Consider the following 19,326-nt stretch of genomic DNA (forward strand, 5'->3'; position numbering starts at 1 on the left):
TGAACTGATCATCATTAATGATTTGATCATCAATGAATTGATAATGAGGTTGTTGTTTTTTTAAATAACCCATGAGACATATGCTCCTGTTGGGCATATGCTTAGTCATCTCAAGACTGGCAAGCTACTTTTAACAAGCCAACCAGGTTAACCAGCTCACAACAATGTATGTCTGTTGGTTGTTTCCAGAATCTAATTTGGGTTCCAGGTACTGGCCATGCTGTCCACACTGAATTACCACCATCAGGGTGCATGTGCACACTTTAGGACGCTACCCTTCCCCCGCACATTCACCCCATGTTATGTTCCTGGAAGCTTGGAAAGAAGTAATCAATGAGTCATGTGTCCTGATAACAACCAACTCCCCATGGGGCATCTTCAAAGGGCTCCTGAGGAGATGGAGAGGGAGAGACATTGCTCTCCATGGGGTAATTACAAGTTGGAGCTCAATGGTTTCTTCTCCTTTTCAGAAGAGAGCTTAAAGACAGTCCTGTAAGCAATTCAACGAGCCCTGTTAGTGCAGCAGGAGGTGTCTTCAACCACTGTGCTCCAACTGGTGATGTCATCGACACAAATTCAGACTTACTCCACTGTGTTGAGGTGCAATGGTTACTAGATAAAAATATTATACAACAGCTGAAAAGTCAGGAGACACATATGGAGACAATTTCATGTTTGGTGCAGCTGAGTACACGGCTCTCTGTCCCGTGACAACCAGCCAAGTGTTTGGGTGCTTCTCAGTTAAAAGGGTAATAAACTAGACAAACACAAGAGCGAACAAACCTGTCTGGAAGTCTTAAAGCATTTTGTTTGTCGGCCCTGCTTGGAACAAGTGGCCATCCAATCGTGGAACTCATTTATTTTATAAGACACATTAAATCATATGCTCCATGAAAAGAAAATGTGTTAATTTTGAGATGAAAAAATATTTACGCTATAGCAGCTGCAAAGAAGAATCCGGTGTTGCATATCTGTGTTTTCAGGTGAAACATTACCACAATATCCATGAAAGTTAGATAGTCAGCGAGTGAGAGAGTGTGACCAAATTGAGACTGTATGGTTGAGGATAACATGACTCCCATGAGCCTTGTCAGCACAGCAGTAGAAAAACCATTCATTAGCTCCATTTAATGAGACAGTGCAATAAAGAAATGTGTGTGCACTCAACCTCTGGGTGATTGTGTCTCTGAAAAATTCTTCAAAATAAAACTCTTAGCTTTTTTTCTGCTGTTTTTGCAAGGCAAAGAGAAAGCGTGTGTGCGTTGTATTTGAAAGGTGCATTACTAATTTTGCATATTGTGTCTTGCAATTATGGACAACTTGATATGTTTTCGCTTTTGCATAATGTAGTAGAGGTAAACTTGAGATTTTTTTTCGTGTCTTTCAAAAAGCACCCTTAAAAGTGCATTGTTATTATGAATACTATTCTTATAAATAAGGCCACCAATATACTGCATTAGAAAAAAAATACAGTGGGATGCAGTGATGTTATAGTGGCATGTAGTAATTTGTTTGATTTATATTTTTGGGGTGCAAAACTGAGCATCGTTTTACACAGTGAAGGTATAATTGCAGACGAGCATCTGACTTCGCTGGTTAGTGCCTAATGAAGTGACCTCCGAGAGCACAAAGAAACAGACGCTCCTATACGTTTTAGGAAATGATCAGCTACTACCCCCTTGTGGCTATAAACAGACCGTGCAATTTAGAAAGGGGGCTTGATGTATTTGGATGTTTGGTTCAATCCATCCATTCATCCAGCCATTATCTGTACTGTACTGGAGCCTACCCCAGCAGTCATCGGGCAGCAGGCGGGTGACCCCCTCAACCGGTTGCCAGCCAACCGGATGGCACACAGAGACAAACAAACATTCACACCCACACCTATGGGCAATTTGGGAGTGCTCAATTGGCCTACCAAGAATGTTTTTGTTTTGGGGACATGGTAGAAAAGAGTTCCCAGAAAACTCACATAGGCACGGGGAGAAGATGCAAACTCCACACAGGGAGGGCCGGAGGAGGAATCGAGTCCACACCCTCGGAACTATGAGGCAGACATGCTACCATACCACTATGCCGCCATTCTGGTTTAATATAATTATTCATCCATCATCCACGCAGGGGTGCTGGAGCCTATTGCAGCGGTCATCGGGTGGTAGGTGGGGGGGACACCCTGAACCGGTTGCCAGCCAATCGCAGGGTACACAGAGACGAACAACCACCCGCACTCACACTCATAGCTGGGGGCAATTTGGAGTGCTACTTAATCGGCCTACCAAGCATGTTTTAGGGATGTGGGAGGAAACCGGAGGACCCAGATAAAACCCATGCGGGCATAGGGAGAACATGCAAACTCCACACAGGGAGGGCCGGAGGAGGAATCGAGTCCGCACCCTCTGAACTGTGAGGCAGATGTGCTACCATACCACCATGCCGCCATTCTGGTTTAATATAATTATAAAATAATAAAATAAATATACAATCATGTTTTTTTGAAAATTTAACCATCCATCCATTTTCTGCAACGCTTGTACCCACCCTAACCTATTGAACCTTAATACAGTCAATTGAAAAGTTATCAAATCCACGAAATGTTATTTAATTACTCTCCACAAAAAATGTCAAAGACCTGTTAAAACAAAAGTCCCAGTTACCTGGCTTGTGCTAAAGGCTTTTGTAGGCGGTTTAGATGCTGGCGTTGTCTCGTCATGTGACAACTCGCTCACTGTGTCCAGAAACAATCGCCGACGTAATATGAAATCATTGAACGCATCATCACGCCCTAATTTTCCCAACATCCGGGAACTTTAGAACTAACCAGTGTGGAGACTGGTAAGGAGGGCAGCGGTGGAAAGTGGAAAGATGACAGCTGTCAGTGGGGACAAAAACACTTCCAAATTCTGAAGAAAGGACTAATGTAGGACCATTAAACTGCCGAGGGTGGAGGATAACATCTTTGCTGTGTCCCAGGTTATTTATAGACGTCGAGAAGGTAACTTGGCTTTATTTGAGTGGGAAATATGAGTGGAAGAGCTCTCCCCGTTTTTGCTGTCTACTGAGAGAATGGACGGCTAGCTTCACTGCTTAGCAAGCTAACGTAAGATGAGTCAGTTATCGACTTCAACCTATTCCATTGAGTTGTTAGCGATATTGAAAAGATATTTGTGCAAAAGTTGTGTTTTTGCCCCGGGTCGGTAAAAATTATGTTCAAACTTGTCAGGCCAATAGTTGATGGCTATTTGAGGACAAATGCTAGTTCGCTAGCTTTAGCAGTGTGCTGACAAGCGTAACATTTTTCTTTGCGTTGCTGAGATAACTCTCATTTACAGGACATTTAAGCAAATTTGTCAAATTCCATATTTCCAAAAAGATAGAGATCAAATGCTGTTAGTAGTGTATTTTGGATGTGCTCGTGGATGGAAAACTTGTGGAGTTCGGTGACGTTAGCAGTTTGAATTTGGTTCACGTTGGTGGTCATAAATTGCTAAACAATGAATTTATTCGTGACGATTGTGTTTGTGTTGATCTAACATCAGTCATTTATTATAAGGAAAACAAGAAGAACTGAAATGCGGTCAGAATGGTTTCAATGTCTTTATGGCGGTTTTCTTTCTTTTGTCTGTACCAGCTAGTCAAGGTGCTGTTCTTTTTGTAAATAAAATCTGGCAACCGTCTAACGGTGTGAATTAGTCGCGCGTCACTTTGTTGATGATGAGGAATGTGATGTCGTCAAACCATTCAAACACGTTGTGCACCTCCAGTTCAAACCAGAGTATTGTAGTGTATTTTTGTAATATCAGTCGTTTTTACAACTGCATGCTCAAATTCTATGCTTGTCAGGTTTCATGCTGGTTCATGTCATGCACAACTGTTATCCAAAGCCCCTGTTGCAATTCATGAGTGATGTGTTTTCGCTGGAATAGAAGTTAGAGATAGGGAGTCTGGTATGGTCAGCAAACATGCAGCAATATCAGGAAGTGCAGTTGTGTTGTATTTGCTGACCAGATTAAAATTTGCCCTCTGTTTTCTCACTAGGTCTTTACAACAGTTGGATTCAAGCCATATAGTCTTGCGCATCACCGGAAGGAGCTGCTACACTTGGTGGGACAACATGGGGACACAAGGCACTGGTAGGAAGCGTGCCCCGCTAAAAGATCGCTTCTCTGCAGAGGATGAAGCCTTGAGCAGTATTGCACGAGAGGTAAGTCTTTTAAATAGTGAAAAAAAATACATGATTTTTGTTTTCAGTAATAGAATTGAGTTTGTTTTCACCACTTGTCTTTCATATCTGTTTAGAATTTTTCCATTCATAGGTGGTTCATAGATGATTTATTACGCAATCTAAAATGTAGGCACTGTTTGAAACCTTTATCAGCACTTTATCAAAAGCTTTGGACATTGATCTGTGCCTATTCAAAAGCAGTTTAATTGAAATCCATGCTCTCTGATGTTGTCAGTTGATAACAATAGCAACAAATCTTTGGAGCGATGATCATCTTCAAGTCAAGTCAAGTTTATTTGTATAGCCCTAAATCACAAGCAGTCTCAACTGACCATTATCAGATGTATTACTGAATATGTAACAAATATTATACAAAATCAATATGATGCATACCAATATACATTTTAAAGTTGTTTAATTCACGCATTTAGCGTCAAATGTTAGTTACTGTTTTAAAATGTAGTGGTCATCTACGTTAATCCCACTAGTATGTTGATATTCAGGTTGTACTAGGGGCAGCTGGTTTCGCTACACCATGTTTTTGTCTGAGAGAAGCTACCTGTCTTGTAACAACTTGTCTGTGTATTACTTGACTTTGTTCTGCTGCAGGGCTGCCATTCTTTGGTTCTTTTTTTTTCCCCCCCCAGAATACTGCTGTTACTGTACTAATGTGGAAGGACAACATACAATTGAACAAAAAATATTTTCCTATCACAACTTGGCTAAATAATCTCTTTCTTTGCTCATAATTTGTAAATTGTTTCATACCTTTACACAAATATTTTCTAATGACTCATTTTAAGAATGACTCCTGTCTAAAGGCCGTTTAGGCTCTCATTCTTGGGCTCGAAGCGCAAGGCTCCATTTGCTTTCTTTACAGTCATGGAGGCCTGTCATAGAAACATGAGTCATCTGACCCACCCGACCAGCTTCTAAATTTGAATCTCTTTGCAACAAAACAGTGATTAGATTGACTGCGTGGGGAGTTCAGGACGTCATTACGCAACCTGTTGAATATTGGCTTTACAAAGCAGCATCTGCCTTGTGTTTTAGATTTTTCCTTACTTGGCATGAATCCTCTCAATAATTTTAACTAATATTTTATCATTCATAATATTGTCACCTTTCCTAGTAACTGGAGTGCATTCTTCTGCATTGGTTATTGACCAGCAATATTTAAATTCTGCACATATGCGTTGTGTTTGTACAGGAAGTGTGGTTCATGTTGTGGTGATCCACAAGAAAGAGGCATTCACTGGACACTTGAAAGGGGACGGAGTTGACATGTTTTAGGTTTAAATGGATGAAAGACATAAGGGTTGAAAGAGTGTAAATAGTCAGTTTTCTGTGGCGTAAAACATGACTTGGCTTTGTCACCTCATCTCGTCATTTACTGTATCCCCCCACCATCAATAGTGCATAGTGCTTTGGGAAAACATTAACCATTCTTGAACCTTGACCTTTTGCCACATTTCAGGTTTCAAACTTCCATCCATCCATTCTTTGAACTGCATTTCCTCACAAGGATCAAGGGAACTTTCAAACAAAGATCTAAGATTTGATTTTGTTTGTGTCTGTGTGAGTGTGTGTCTGTTGGAGTGTGTGTGAAGAATCAACACCAATTGGGATACAATCATGAAGTGAAATCAAATTGATAAGATATTGACTTTTTTTTTTGTCTTACAAATAAACTGAAAAATAGGGTATGCAAAATTCGGAACACCCTTTTTCTGCCAACTGACTATAGAAGTTACCCAATGATTTCTGAATGATCCAACGTTGCCCTAAATGACCTATGTGTGTATGTGTGTGTAATCTTGTCTCTGTATAAATGAACCTACACAGTTGTTCTCAGAGGTGTGTTAAAAGAATATTGGGGAGCAAACACAATCACAAATCAAAATTCAGGGCAATTCTGGAAGAACACCTCTTAGTCTGCAAAGACCTGAGACTGGGATGGACATTTATCTTCCAATGATCCTCATCTTAAAACAAAAAGTAATGGTTAAAAACTAACGTGTTTAAAAGGTGTTAAATGGCCAAATCAAAGTCCAGACCTGAGTCCAATTGAGAATTTGTTGAAAGATCTGACAACTGCTGTTTACAAAGGGGTCTCAATGTAATTTACTTGAGCTGCTGTTTTGCATGAGAGAATTTTAGCTCTCGTACAAAACTGGAAAGGGTTACACAAGTGATCGTAAATGCTGAATGTTGAGCACTACTCACACTAGAAGTTGTCATTCTGTAATGATGATGCAAAGATAAGGTAAAGGACAATCCAAGGCGTGCTGACTAAAGTGCTACGGAAATCTTTGGCACATACTAACATTTCTGTTGACGAGTAAATATTAAACCAGAATGGATGTACAGTATTTGCAGGAAGCCACTGCTGAACAAAAAAACATTCTACAGGTTTGAAGTTGGAAGAGCACCAGGTAGTTGACAGCACTCTATTGTGTGGACAGACAAAACAAGATTTGATTTATTTCAAAGGAAAACGCAGTCCTATGCATGGAAGCAAAAAAGGTACACCACAGAAACACTTCAGATACCCTATACAAGTCTACCAACTTAGTTTTAAAGTTAAAAATATATATTTATGTACTACACTGTTGAGTTGACGGTTGAACTTGTGTTCCGATGAATGAACCAGTCCCATGACGTGTTTGTTAGCGAGCTGAAGCTATATATAAACAGAGGCAGACCTCTGCTGTGGCTCTGCAGAGCAGCTCATCCGACAGACAGCTCAACAGGTGCAAAGCACAGGGCCAGCCTTCTCATTTGGATCTTCCAATTACTTCCATCTTCACTTTGCACTAAGCATATTATAGGCAATACCCAACAAATACTCTGAACAACACTGCAAAACATTAGTTACATTACAGAAATTATGCAGCTGAAGTTTAACAAAGATTATTTTATGTAGACCCATTCTGTATAGGTATCAGGCTTCGTGTTAATTTTATAAAATGGAAACCCAAATAATCCTTACTGATTTATTTTGTACGGACATTGTAGATTAGAAATTACTGCCCCTGTGTCTGCATTGAAATAATGAAGCACAAGAAAGAAAAGGTTTATTTATCAATTTGGATTCCAATGTGTGTTGAAATCTATGCTGCCTGCAATTATTGAATGGCTAACAATGTTTTCTCCTACAGGCGGAGGCCAGGCTTGCAGCAAAGAGAGCGGCACGGGCGGAGGCCAGGGATATTCGGATGAGGGAACTTGAGCGTCAGCAGAAAGAGGTATACATTTATACGATACCGTTTTATAAACAAAATGTACATCGCTGACCAACATTGTCTGTGAGAATTATTCAACCTTAAAGATCCTTTGCAGTATTTGAATAGGAGGTCCTCAGATTAGAACATAACCCATTCAGGGAAACAGGTTAGCAACAGCTTTGTTTAAATTTAGAATCCCTCGCAAGCAAATTCTGGCAACTGAATGAATCAGTTAAAATTTAAGGAATCTGTTGTTAGCTGAAACTCCTACCATAATAAAAACCGATCATTTTCTTTGGGTTCCCTATAGGTTAGTTGAACTTATTGTAATGATTTAACTCTGTAGATTTAAAAAATGTGAATTAAAAACAGCAACTTTTACGCACTTTTCTCATTCATATTTATTGTGCCTTTTTACTTTTCGCTGAGTGAAGTTACACTGGTGATCCAATGGGGATTGAGGAAAAAGCACAGCAGATTTTCTCATTAAAAGAGACTGTTGCTCATATGTGAAATTAAGTCTTCTAACATTTAAAACTTAAAGGCTTTTTTACTTTGTCAACTGTTAAAACATTCCAATTAAATGTGTTCCAATCAGTGCTTTTTCTATATTAGAGCTGCTTAGTAACGATTATTTTAATCATTTCATTGAATTGAAAAATTAATTGATTAAATTGATTTAAAAGAAACATCCTATTAAAATGGCTGACAGTGATAGTTTTTCTGCAATGAAAAGCATTGATCAATATATGCCGATCAAGTATTTCCGCGGAAATTGGCTAACCAATCGAAGCACCACCAATGGCAATGTAATATTGTTGTTCCATAGGTAAGTCTTTTCACATAGATACCGAATTCAGGTCACTTGCAAGCTCCAGTCATTTCATTTTTGTCGACTTACTTTACTAAGCAACCATTATAGCATAGCTTCCATTAAATACTGTTTTAAAAACAAATGAGTAGAATCTATCTTGACTGCTTATCTAATGTAGCTTTGGTTGAGCTACTTCGTGCAGTGCAACAGTGTCTAAATGATGCCCACTGTATCTTGTATTCACTTGGCTCTGAATATAATTATGTTCTATATGACAACATTTTACCATCTCATGCAGAATACATGTTTGGCTTTGAGGCTCAAAATATATCTTCCCAAAAAAATAATAAACGTGAAGAAAAACCTGCTGCATATCCACACAAATACCAACATTTCTATTCTTGTAGTAGTTGCTGGCCACGTTTGACTTTTCAGCAGTTTTGGGTGATTTATGATTGTATGTTTTTCCTGGCACTTCCTTCCTCTGTCCAGCTTTCTTACCGCTCATCTAGCAGCAGTAGCAGCAGAAAATGGGGTCAGATCCACCAGTGGATGGTAGGCGAGTGGGGGGTGTTGTAGACCACTAACGTAGCCTGTTGTGTGCGATTTAAGTCCCAGTCAGTTTTCACCCTTTACTCATGAGTTACTGGCCATAATGAACCTCCCTCCAGAAATGGCACTCAGCTTGACTTTTATTAATGGTGGATGCTTGCAATTTAGTTTGAACAAAATGGGATTTTTTTCAGATTTCACTTATTGTCAGTTAATTGATTTGCATGTTAAAAAACGGTTTTGCATGGTATTAGTCTAGCTGTTACAATAAAGGAGCAGGAGATTAATACTGTAGTGATGAGAATGTGTTTTGGAATTTTTGAATGTTCGATTAATTACATCCAGCTAGCCACCACTTTTGTATTGATGCACTTTTCTGAAAGAAATATTGAATGATTAACAGTGAAAGACAGGTATGAGTGATCTCCATTTGGTGATTAACAGGATGATTGTTTGCATGGTTTGGGCTTTCCATAGCAACGTTTTGGCCTCATCCAACCCTGTAATTGAGCCTCTTGTACTCTCTAATTCTTACCAACTTTCTTTTTTAACTTCAGGCTGACTCAGAAAAAGCTAGAGCCACTAGTAGTAGTAGATCAAGCAGCCGTCATCGGGTGTGTATATTTCCCTCCTACTTCCTTTTTCCGTCTTTCATTTCCTTTTATCCCTCTGTCTCTTTTTTTCATTGTCGTTTGTTTCAACATCAACAGGGCCTGGATAATGATGTCATGTCTGTCCGCAGCTACAGAGTGCGTACTTTACTAACGCTTAAAAATCAACATTTGCCAAAACCAATATTGCTAGGAAATGATTTGTTAAATATTTTTGTTCATGCTCATTGTGGATGTATGACAATGTTTATGTACTACGTTTGAAGTCAACCTCGTCAGACATCCGTGACTTGAGCTCTAGCAAGAGTCGATCCAGTTCTCGTAGGAAAGACATCTTGGTGCGTTTTGCATGAATGTTTTGTTATCTTTGTGTGGTGCCGAAGTGTGTGCTGCCTTGCGACAACTGCCTACTGTTTGCTTTTAAAGTTGGATGTTTTAGCTCAATTCGAAGGATGCAGCCGGAAGTGCGGTTTTGAATTAACTAAGATAACTAATGGTACCTTGCATTTCTTTCCTTAAAATAAATTACGTACCTCCACAAAGTAAGTAGCTTGTTTTGAAAATTGGTGTTCCTAAGAGAGCGTTTGCTTGATGGCTTCACTGACCTATTCTATACCTAACAAGCATTGGTGAGACTTCTTAAACGTCTGTTTAATTAATGTTCAGCCTTTTTTCTTCTTGCTCCTGTTCTCTAGTCTGATGGTGTGACAAATAGCTCCACTCTCAAGAGTTCGCGTTCCACTGTATGTATTTCTTTCTGACACGTGCATATCTGATTAATCATCGATAACTACTTATTAAGATTGTATGACTTTTTTTTTTTTCGCGATAAAACAGAGTTCTGTATACAATGATCTACATGGCCATAAAAGGTCTTCATCTAGCTCCTCCAGGAGAGATTTGCTGGTCAGTAGTATTCACTTTCATTGTATTTGCTTTAACCTCATAACATGGATGAATAACAGTTGTGCAAACTTCTGGTGGTTTCACTACTGAATTTGATTTTGACCCAATCTACATTGCTTGGTTAAGTGGTGCCTTGATTTCCCATGAGCTGATAGAGCTGTTCACAAGCACCAGAAAACTCTTGTCTGAAGTTTCCGTAATGTGTCGGTTCCTGATTTTAATGCTACTGCATCAAGAGATTGAAGATTGAACTTGGCAGGCAGGCACAGAGTAATCAATCGATTGAACTTGTTTTGAAAACTAAGTATATACTTCTTGCTCTGGATTCCATCTCATCAGAAGGAATATGATCCCTGAAACTTTATAGAGATAGCACAGTTGCCCACTGAACTCCAAGTGTTGCTTTACACAGTGTAGTGATATAAAATCGGTTTCCATGATTGTGTTTTCTGTTTCTTACTTTTTGTTTGGGGGGGGGGGGGTTGTATTATGCTGCTGTCCCTCCAGACCGGACTGTACCACGATCAAAGGAAATACACCAGCCTATCAAAGACCAAACCTGAACCTCCTTCTACCATATCCTCCTATCAGCCACGGGTCTGTCTTCCTATCCAACTCATTTTCCTTTAATACACAGATTCCTGGGTGTAAAAGCCTTTGACTACCATGATAGCCTTCACAGTGAACTAACACGTCGAAAATTGATATAGTTTGATGATTTACTGGACATTGTTGTGTAAAGGTAGAGCTCCGGCAGCGTTAAACTTTTGCCAGCGCTCAGGCTGCAAGCCTTGGTGAAAGTTTGTAAGTTCCACAAATCGTGCATTCGTTTCCATGTAGGCTACTGCTAATCTTGCTGTAAGGATTTCTCCATCACATGAACTGACATTCCACTGTCCCCCTGCTCTTTGACAGGCCACCCCCTCCTCCTCCTCTTCCACCATTGGCACAGGGCTGGCACGTAGCTATAGCATGGTCAGTTTCTGTCCGTTGGATTGACAATCCCATTGCATGCATTTGAGAAGTAGACCTCCCCCTCACTTGTGGCCATATACTGTACATGCTCTAGGATGCCCCCAGGCGGAATGACTCAGATTGTTTATTTTTAGCTCCTGGACAATCTCAGCTCTTGGCAGAGGCCACTGATTTATGCTTTAGCAAGATTAGAGGTGTGTGTCTGTGTGATCAGGCCTAAAGATCATTTATCGTAATCAGGATTTTTCTTATCTCATTTGGAACTGCAGGAGAAGTTTAAGCTACATAGCGTTTGAATCATTTTTGTACCCAATATAAAAATAAGCTGCATGTTCAAAAAAAATGAATCACCATATTTATTTTAAATACATTACTGGATTATTTGGCATTGGCATTAATTCTATATGCCTCTTCATCTTTCAAAGTATAATATTAATTGTCATTTGTCCTTATTTTCTCTTTGCAGAGATTAGTTCTAACTTCCGACCAAAAATTGTTTAAGCTCAATGTTCTGATTTGTCGTATCTCCTCCACTACTACTATTTCAACAATATCCCGTATTTCTTCAGTAATACCAGCTACATTATTCCTGGAAGAGCTGTTTCATTTTTTTCTGCCATCTATACGTAAGAGTAAGGACAGATTTTGAATCAAGTCAGAGTGTTTGCCAGACAACACTGAAAGGAAATGGCCTCTAATAATGGAATACAGTGAGTGCCTCTACTTACTGCATGAGTCTCTCGAGCCTAACAGCTACACAACTCTCTGTTTTTTGCTGAGTCCTGCATTGTTTCCGATGTGTGCCCTCAGGCCTCTATTTATGACGACCCCGTTCTTTACGGCTCAAGTCTGGGTTCAAGAGCAGTAAGTCTTGTTAATGCCAAATGTCACCATAACGGCCTACTTTGTGCTTTTGACTTTAGTTTTGTCCCTCATCTTAATCTCATTTTCTGCCACATGTGCCACTGTTATCCCTTTCCACACAGCCCTCTGAATATAGCTGGTACTCCTCTGGAGCCAGTTCCACTCGTAGCAGCCCTGTGGTGAGCACTCTAATCAGCCTCCAATTGCATGATGTCCGCTAACGTCAAATGCAAGGTGTCCCCTGCTGCAGAGCTTCTAAACTTTGATCATCCATAGCCTCTGACTTAATATTAAAGACGCTATCGTTAGCCTCGATGTATGTGAATCGAGATTTGAGAACATGTCTTGAAATTGAAGTGAAAACTTGCATTATCTAGCTGATAGTTCTGTCAGCCTAACAAAATGGGGATCCTCACAGTCAGTGTATGTTGTGCTTTGTGTGAATATTTCCGTGCGTCGCCTGTCAGAATTCCTCGGATGATGACACCACGAGCAGCGTATCTCAAGAACGCTTCAAGAGAGGCCGCAGGGACAGTGCGGTGAGCTTTAGGGACAAGACAGTGCTCCTCCATCTAAAATGTTTTTCACTTGTCATAGATATTCATCTCAACTCATGCTGTTTTGTTCTCAATACCATATATTGATCTGTTATTCTGTTCCCCGACTTCTTTCTGTCTTCCTCGTTCGTCTTGTGTCTGTCGAAAGTAGTCGTCTGACTTCTCTGACATGAGTGAGTCTGCAGCTGATTATTTCAGCCGCTCCAACAGAAGGGGCAGTATTGTGTCTGATCTGGATGATTTGAGCATTCCAGATCTAGATGCTGTAAGTCACCGAATTCGGTTCTCAGCATTGAGCGATGCAATATTTTTTTTTTTTGTTGCATGGTTTGAAATTAACATGGATGGATGGATGGATGGATTATTTTCAGATTCATTTCACGGTTTGTGACTTGGCAACTTCATGACTCACTCAGTATATCAGGAAAAAGTGGTTCAGCTTTGCACCTGATTAAAAATAAAATCATGATAAATGTTTTTGTGTTAATTCTGTGAATATGCAACACTTGCCTTGATTTACCTGAACTAATTTCCTCATTTTTCCAGAGTGGAGAACTGCTTCAAGCATGACTACTGGTTTCTAAATTTACATATTACACGATATAACATAATGCAATATTTCTACTTTTTTTCAGCTGGACGAAAAATGTGACAAACAGTATTCAGATTACAGCAGGGTAAGTCTCCCCCCCCCCCCCCCCCCCAACATTGAGCCTTAATTACATGCGATGTAATTTTCAGTCAACTGTAAGTCGTCAAATGTGTTTTAAAAAGGTGTTAATTATACATGCAAAATAATTAAACAATTGAAATAATTGTACACGGCAGTTCCAAACCCTCACCACATTTGTTCTCATAATTAATCACATATACATTTGATATTTTTCAGAATGTGATCTTTCACTAACACGGTGGCAGCACGGTCACAATGATACGATCTCCTTGATCAACAATAAATTAAAAGTGAAACCTGAATTTTGTAAACATGCGCACCTTGAGAAAACTCAAGAACCGGTTTGTCAGGTTTATCAAACCCTACCTCAAACAAGTGACAGTGACAATGCCAGCCACAGAATCTTTGAACTCTTTTGCGGTGTTAGATGCTTTGTTGAGTGTTTTATTTTGACTGGTTACCCACCCGTATGTTGTGTTTCCAGCCATCTTCCCGCTGCGCCACCCCGGGCCTCTCAGCAGCAACTTTAGCCTCGCTGGGTGGAACCTCATCGCGACGAGGCAGCGCAGACGCCGGCAGCGTCTATGACCCAGACGCTAGTCTGAGCGAACTAAGGGTAAGGCAAACAAACAGCACTTAGCTTGTGCTGTCACATAAACAACTGTAGGGGAGCGGAGCCATGAGGGTCGTGGGAGGGGGGGGCGGGGGTCATTACACAAACATTGAACTCCAATAAAGCTGTGTAACATTTTATATTTATTTCACTCTATGGTCTATTACTATTTTGTGCCCATGAATCTCTCCAAAGCATTGCTTCTTTTTTGTCCTCTCTGCTGTTCCAAGTATTTACTTTGCCAGTTTTTCTGTTATGTTTGCACGGGAGGCCGGGATGTGATATGTGACCTTTAAAGCTATTCCTTATATGTGGGTGTGCTGATACTTTGCCTTTAAGACCCGATTGTCATTTAAGAGAAGGCAGCACGTGTGCTTTGTAATCTCTCCTTGATCATCCCTACCCGCTTTTTAGCCCAGTTCAACCATTCCCTCCATCTGCTCCACAGGATATCTATGAACTAAAGGACCAGATTCAGGATGTAGAAGGGCGATACATGCAAGGGCTTAAAGAGCTGAAGGTAGAGGGGCTTGAACTCACGGCATGCCTTCTCTTGTCCTCTGAGAGCAGTACAGCGTCACTAACCCCCAGCCTCTCAGAACCCCACTTGTACCCCGCCCCTAACGTCGCGGCTAGGTTGCCGCCGTACTTTTTCTTTTGCATGATCTTCCCACATTTCCAACACTAAGTCTGTGGCCACAAACAAAGACACGCCCACATTTCTGTGAAAGAAGTAGCAGCGATATGCTTCACCTGCTGACTGACGGCAGGGATGTTTTGGATTTCTGCCTTTATAATTAACTGACTGAAGTAGATTTCTTCATCATTCCTAGTTCATAGAAGTGCTTCTCTTTTAGATGCTTACTCTGCAAATATACAGATGGCTTTAGAGAAAAAACAAGTACTACCAAGGAGGTGTAGAAGAATTTCTAGGTCACGTAAAATGTTGTTTGAGTTTGGATTTTATAAACACAGGTGAGCAGCGATTCAATCATCTTGCTGTGTGACTAACATGCTCCATTTCATTTTAGGAATCCCTTACCGAGGTGGAGGAGAAGTATAAGAAAGCAATGGTATCGAATGCACAGCTGGACAATGACAAAGGCAACCTCATCTACCAAGTGGACACATTAAAAGACGTCATAGAAGAGATGGAGGAGCAAATGTCAGAGATGAAACGAGAGCTAGAAGAAAAATCAAAGGTGAAATCGCCGATCAACTTGTTTCGTATCAATTCATCTGCTGGAATTTTTGTTTGTTTTTGGTGACTTATTTGAAACATGCTGGCTTTTTTTTTCCAGGAACTAGAAAGGCAAAAGCACACATGTACTGTCCTGCAACATAAACAAGAAGAGTTGAAAGAGGGAATCCGCCAGCGAGATGAACTTATTGAGGTGCGTTACGCTTGCTCGTGTTCATGTGTGACCCACATTGCTCGATTATACTTGTCAGCGCAAGTGCTCGTTGTTCAGTGCAGGAACTTGATAAGGACTGATTGACACTGGCCTTCCTCTAATTCATGTATATTTACTTTAGTCACTTATCACCACAATCCTGCGTCTTCCTTAGCACTGTGGGGAAAAAAATAGGAAATCCTCACCCTGTTTTAATTATGTCCGTCCATTTTTGCTTCTTCTGTCCTTCCATTGACTATTTTCTTACTCTTTTGTATTCTGCATTGCTGTTACTGTTCATCACGTCTCCAGGAGAACCAGCAGTTGCAGGCTAAGTTAGATGCTTTCACCAGAGAGATGTTTGACCTGCAGGAAACAATAAACTGGAAGGACAAAAAGATTGGGGTAGGAGCTCCCACGTAGACCGAGAGGCACAAGATGGTCCGGCTTTCAGGCCACATGGATCTTTTGGCTCTCATGCATAATGGACTGTTGTGACACAGGCAGCCAACTCACAGTTTGTGCATGTCAGAATAACAAGTTGTTTAGTTGTGAACCAACAAGCTTAGCAGACAAGAAAAAAAAAACAGCTGTTGCATCAAAAACACGATGGCTAGTGTTATATAAACTCCTGCAATGTGTTTGCTAGCACAAATGGCTGTTGAAAATGTAATCATCCAGCATGATGTGCACATTTCAGATAAGAACAGTTTGATAGGCCATGAAGTGTTTGTGTTTTCCTCCTTAAGCACTTTTGTCATTCACCCTTTTGTCTTTTCCCACTCACTTTTTCCTTTGTAACATTCCCACTGTTGGTTTGGCATGCACAGCGCATGGTTGTTGTCCATGAGGCACCGCAAGCATGTGTTGGTGCTTCTCTATCCACTGTCCAACTTCACTGTGTCTTGTCAATTCTTGTCTTCTGTCATCTGTGTGGCCAGGCCCTAGAGAGGCAGAAAGAGTACTTTGATTGCATTAGGAATGAGAGAGATGAGCTCAGACATGAGCTTGCTGACCTCAAGGGGAAGGCCAAATCAGGAGAGGTAGGTTGTCCTGCAATGTGATGATAAAGATTGAGACGTGGCTTGCTTGTCAATAAGGACTTTGGGTGATGTTAAGTTTACAAACAAAGATTTTTTACAAGATTGTCTTCAACAGTTTTTAATTAGTTGTTTGAAAATTAAGCACTTTACTGCTTTGTATCATTTAGTCCAAGGTCTGGAATTGACAACTAATCGATTACAAATATGTTATTGCTAATCGATTAATCGTTTGGATTTTTGTTCAATATTTACCAAGTCTCAGGATTCCAGTTTCTCAACAATAAATGAATGTTTAATATTGATTTCTGTAGTCCTCCATGAAAGTAGACAGATCATTTTTTGTGTGGAATCCAAAATAAGTGAGTCATTCAAAAAATTCCCTTTTGTGAAAATGTATCTAAGTACAGTCCTTATTAAATTAACTTTTTAAATATTCAACAGTTTTACAGAATGAAACGAGTTGTTGTTCCATGGCTTGGTTAGTAATTATTTCTCTTATGGTATCCTCTCCTGTAAAGTTGTAGGTACTCGCAATGCCCAGAATGATGTTGAGGGCGGCATTACCGTAGATAAGTGGCTTCATTCCCACTTGTGTTGTCTCCTGACAGACACACGGGCTAGTCATCATCCCAGATGGCACACCAAACGGAGACATCGACCACGAGCCCACTTCCTCGGGAATCACCGTGGTCTCGCAAGAAGCCGCACAGGTACTGGAATCTGCAGGAGAAGGTCCGCTTGGTAAGTTCCACAAATGGATTTTTATTGACACACTAGAACGTGTTTGCTCGGCCTTTGGTCTTACTGATCACCAAAAGTAAATGTAGTATGGTGGCTTGAATTAGATTCTAATAAATTTGAATATTCTAGATTCTAATAAAGCTCCCAAACTGATTGCAGCGCATGTGTCTTTTCCTTTTTCTTGGACAGATGTCAGGCTACGGAAGTTAGCGGAGGAGAAAGATGAGCTGTTGACTCAGATCAGAAAGTTGAAGAATCAATTGGAGGAAGAGCGACAGAAACACTCAAAGGTGGACAGTGTGTACACCGACGGCGAGAAGATGGAGAACGGTACCGACCTTCACGTCATTGAAATGCAGAGTAAGTTGACCCTTTCTGAATTGCCCTCCATATTTATCAAACTCATCTTCCTTCATTTTAAAACTCTTTTTATCTTCAGGAGATGCCAACAGACAGATCAGTGAATACAAATTCAAGCTTTCAAAAGCAGAACAGGAAATGGGTACAATGGAACAAAATGTAAGTACAGATTGCTTGTCAAATGCTTCAGAAATGTGCAAATAACCAAATGGTTTCCTCATTTTCGTATTTCAGATTAACCGGCTGGAAGGGCAAGTGTCCAGGTACAAGATGTCCGCAGATAACTCAGAGAAAATAGAAGATGAACTGAAAGCAGAGAAGCGCAAACTTCAGAGAGAGGTAAATGTGAACTGTTTGGTTTCATTTGGGATATACAGAGAGAGAAAATGAAACCAGCTACAACAAGTGACCACAGCTAAAAACGTTTTCGTTAGCATGTTACCTTGTCTGAGAAACCAGGAGAAAAATTTACTCCCTGCCAGTGTCATCTTTTTTTGTTAGCCCGCTTAGACAGCAAATAAGAGGAAAAGCATTTTTCCTTCAAGCTGTTAGTCACTCCCAGTTAATGTTTACTTTCAACTGCCACAGATAATTTCACGTTGTCAACTAAAACCATATAATTTCATCGAATAAAAATCTGATAGATTTTTGCTAATAGATAATTCAAAAAGCTCATGAAAATTAGCATAGATGTTAATGATACCGCACTGTGAGAATCATTGCGGTTGACACAATATAGTAAAAGGTCATAGATGAAATTAAATTGGTCGTTTAATTGCAAGCATGGCGTGTGTAATCCACAATGTTGTTGCCTGGCAGCTGCGCACATCTTTGGACAAGATCGAAGAGATGGAGATGACCAACAACCACCTCGTAAAGCGGCTGGAAAAAATGAAGGCCAATAGGAATGCTCTCCTCTCCCAGCAGTGAGCCAAAAGCGGCCATGGCATCACCACAGAAGCCCTTAAAATCACATCGCCGACTGCCATGTAGCGCCTGGAGCTGCTCATGCTCTCCAAGCTCTAACACAAAAAAAAACCACTCAATTCTACAAATGGACAAAATAATGAGCAGAATTGCATTTCTTTGCAAACCAAACATTTTGGTTTGTCCTGGCCGGCAGTTGCCAAGCCTCAAATGTAACAAAATATAACATCAATGGGAGATACATGTGAGGAAATTTCTAGTTTTGTTTTGCAATATTTTATTCACATGATTTTTAAGTTCATTCTTGCTGGGTGCTTGGCTGTTTTTTTTTTTTTTTTTTTTTCCTCTCTTTGTTTCGCCTAAATTGCATGAATGATTATCAGGATGCTTTTAAAAGACTGTCACAGCTGCTCTGGCCCTGCACCTTCCAGCTTCCCTCACACAAGTAAGTGCCTTCTCCATCAAACAATAATGATTTTAACTGGTGGTACAATATGTATTTAAAAAGGTGCAGATGGAAAATATAGCCAGCCAACTGCTGCAGTTTCCTTCACTTTTTTTGTCAAATATTTAAAAGATTTTGTGTGAATAAATGTGTAATTTACAGACTTGTGTAAACGATTTTATTTCAAATATCAGGTGCAAATGTGTTCAACAGTCGCACAATCTTTTCTCTGTTTCTCTCCGAGTAGTTCAGAAGGGATTTGCTAAGGGTTTAGTTAGATTCATTGAAACACATCCAGTTTCTTTTCCGTTGGTGGAAACTTTGAAACAGCCCGTGATTTTCCACACTTAAAGTTGCATTACAAATCATGAGCAGGCCATTTATTCCACCATCTCTGCTTAT

General features: G+C 40.2%; 1 protein-coding gene across 1 annotated transcript; it reads left to right on the forward strand.

Moving 5' to 3' along the window:
- Positions 1–2,778: 2,778 nt before the first annotated feature.
- On the forward strand, positions 2,779–19,085 carry lrrfip2 (leucine rich repeat (in FLII) interacting protein 2). Its single transcript, XM_085921975.1, has 27 exons — positions 2,779–2,992; positions 4,036–4,201; positions 7,384–7,470; positions 8,756–8,818; positions 9,373–9,429; positions 9,526–9,564; positions 9,693–9,764; positions 10,122–10,169; positions 10,264–10,332; positions 10,840–10,929; positions 11,248–11,307; positions 12,118–12,171; positions 12,294–12,350; positions 12,639–12,710; positions 12,880–12,993; positions 13,364–13,405; positions 13,886–14,017; positions 14,463–14,534; positions 15,046–15,216; positions 15,316–15,408; positions 15,721–15,813; positions 16,350–16,451; positions 17,060–17,192; positions 17,382–17,552; positions 17,632–17,711; positions 17,787–17,891; positions 18,372–19,085. The coding sequence occupies exons 2-27, from the start codon at positions 4,112–4,114 to the stop codon at positions 18,480–18,482; spliced, it is 2,277 nt and encodes a 758-aa protein (XP_085778101.1). The 5' UTR covers positions 2,779–2,992; positions 4,036–4,111; the 3' UTR covers positions 18,483–19,085.
- Positions 19,086–19,326: the final 241 nt, after the last annotated feature.

Source organism: Syngnathus leptorhynchus, chromosome 10, assembly GCF_054491065.1.
Source record: "Syngnathus leptorhynchus isolate UIUO chromosome 10, UIUO_Slep, whole genome shotgun sequence".
NCBI classification, from domain to species: domain Eukaryota; kingdom Metazoa; phylum Chordata; class Actinopteri; order Syngnathiformes; family Syngnathidae; genus Syngnathus; species Syngnathus leptorhynchus.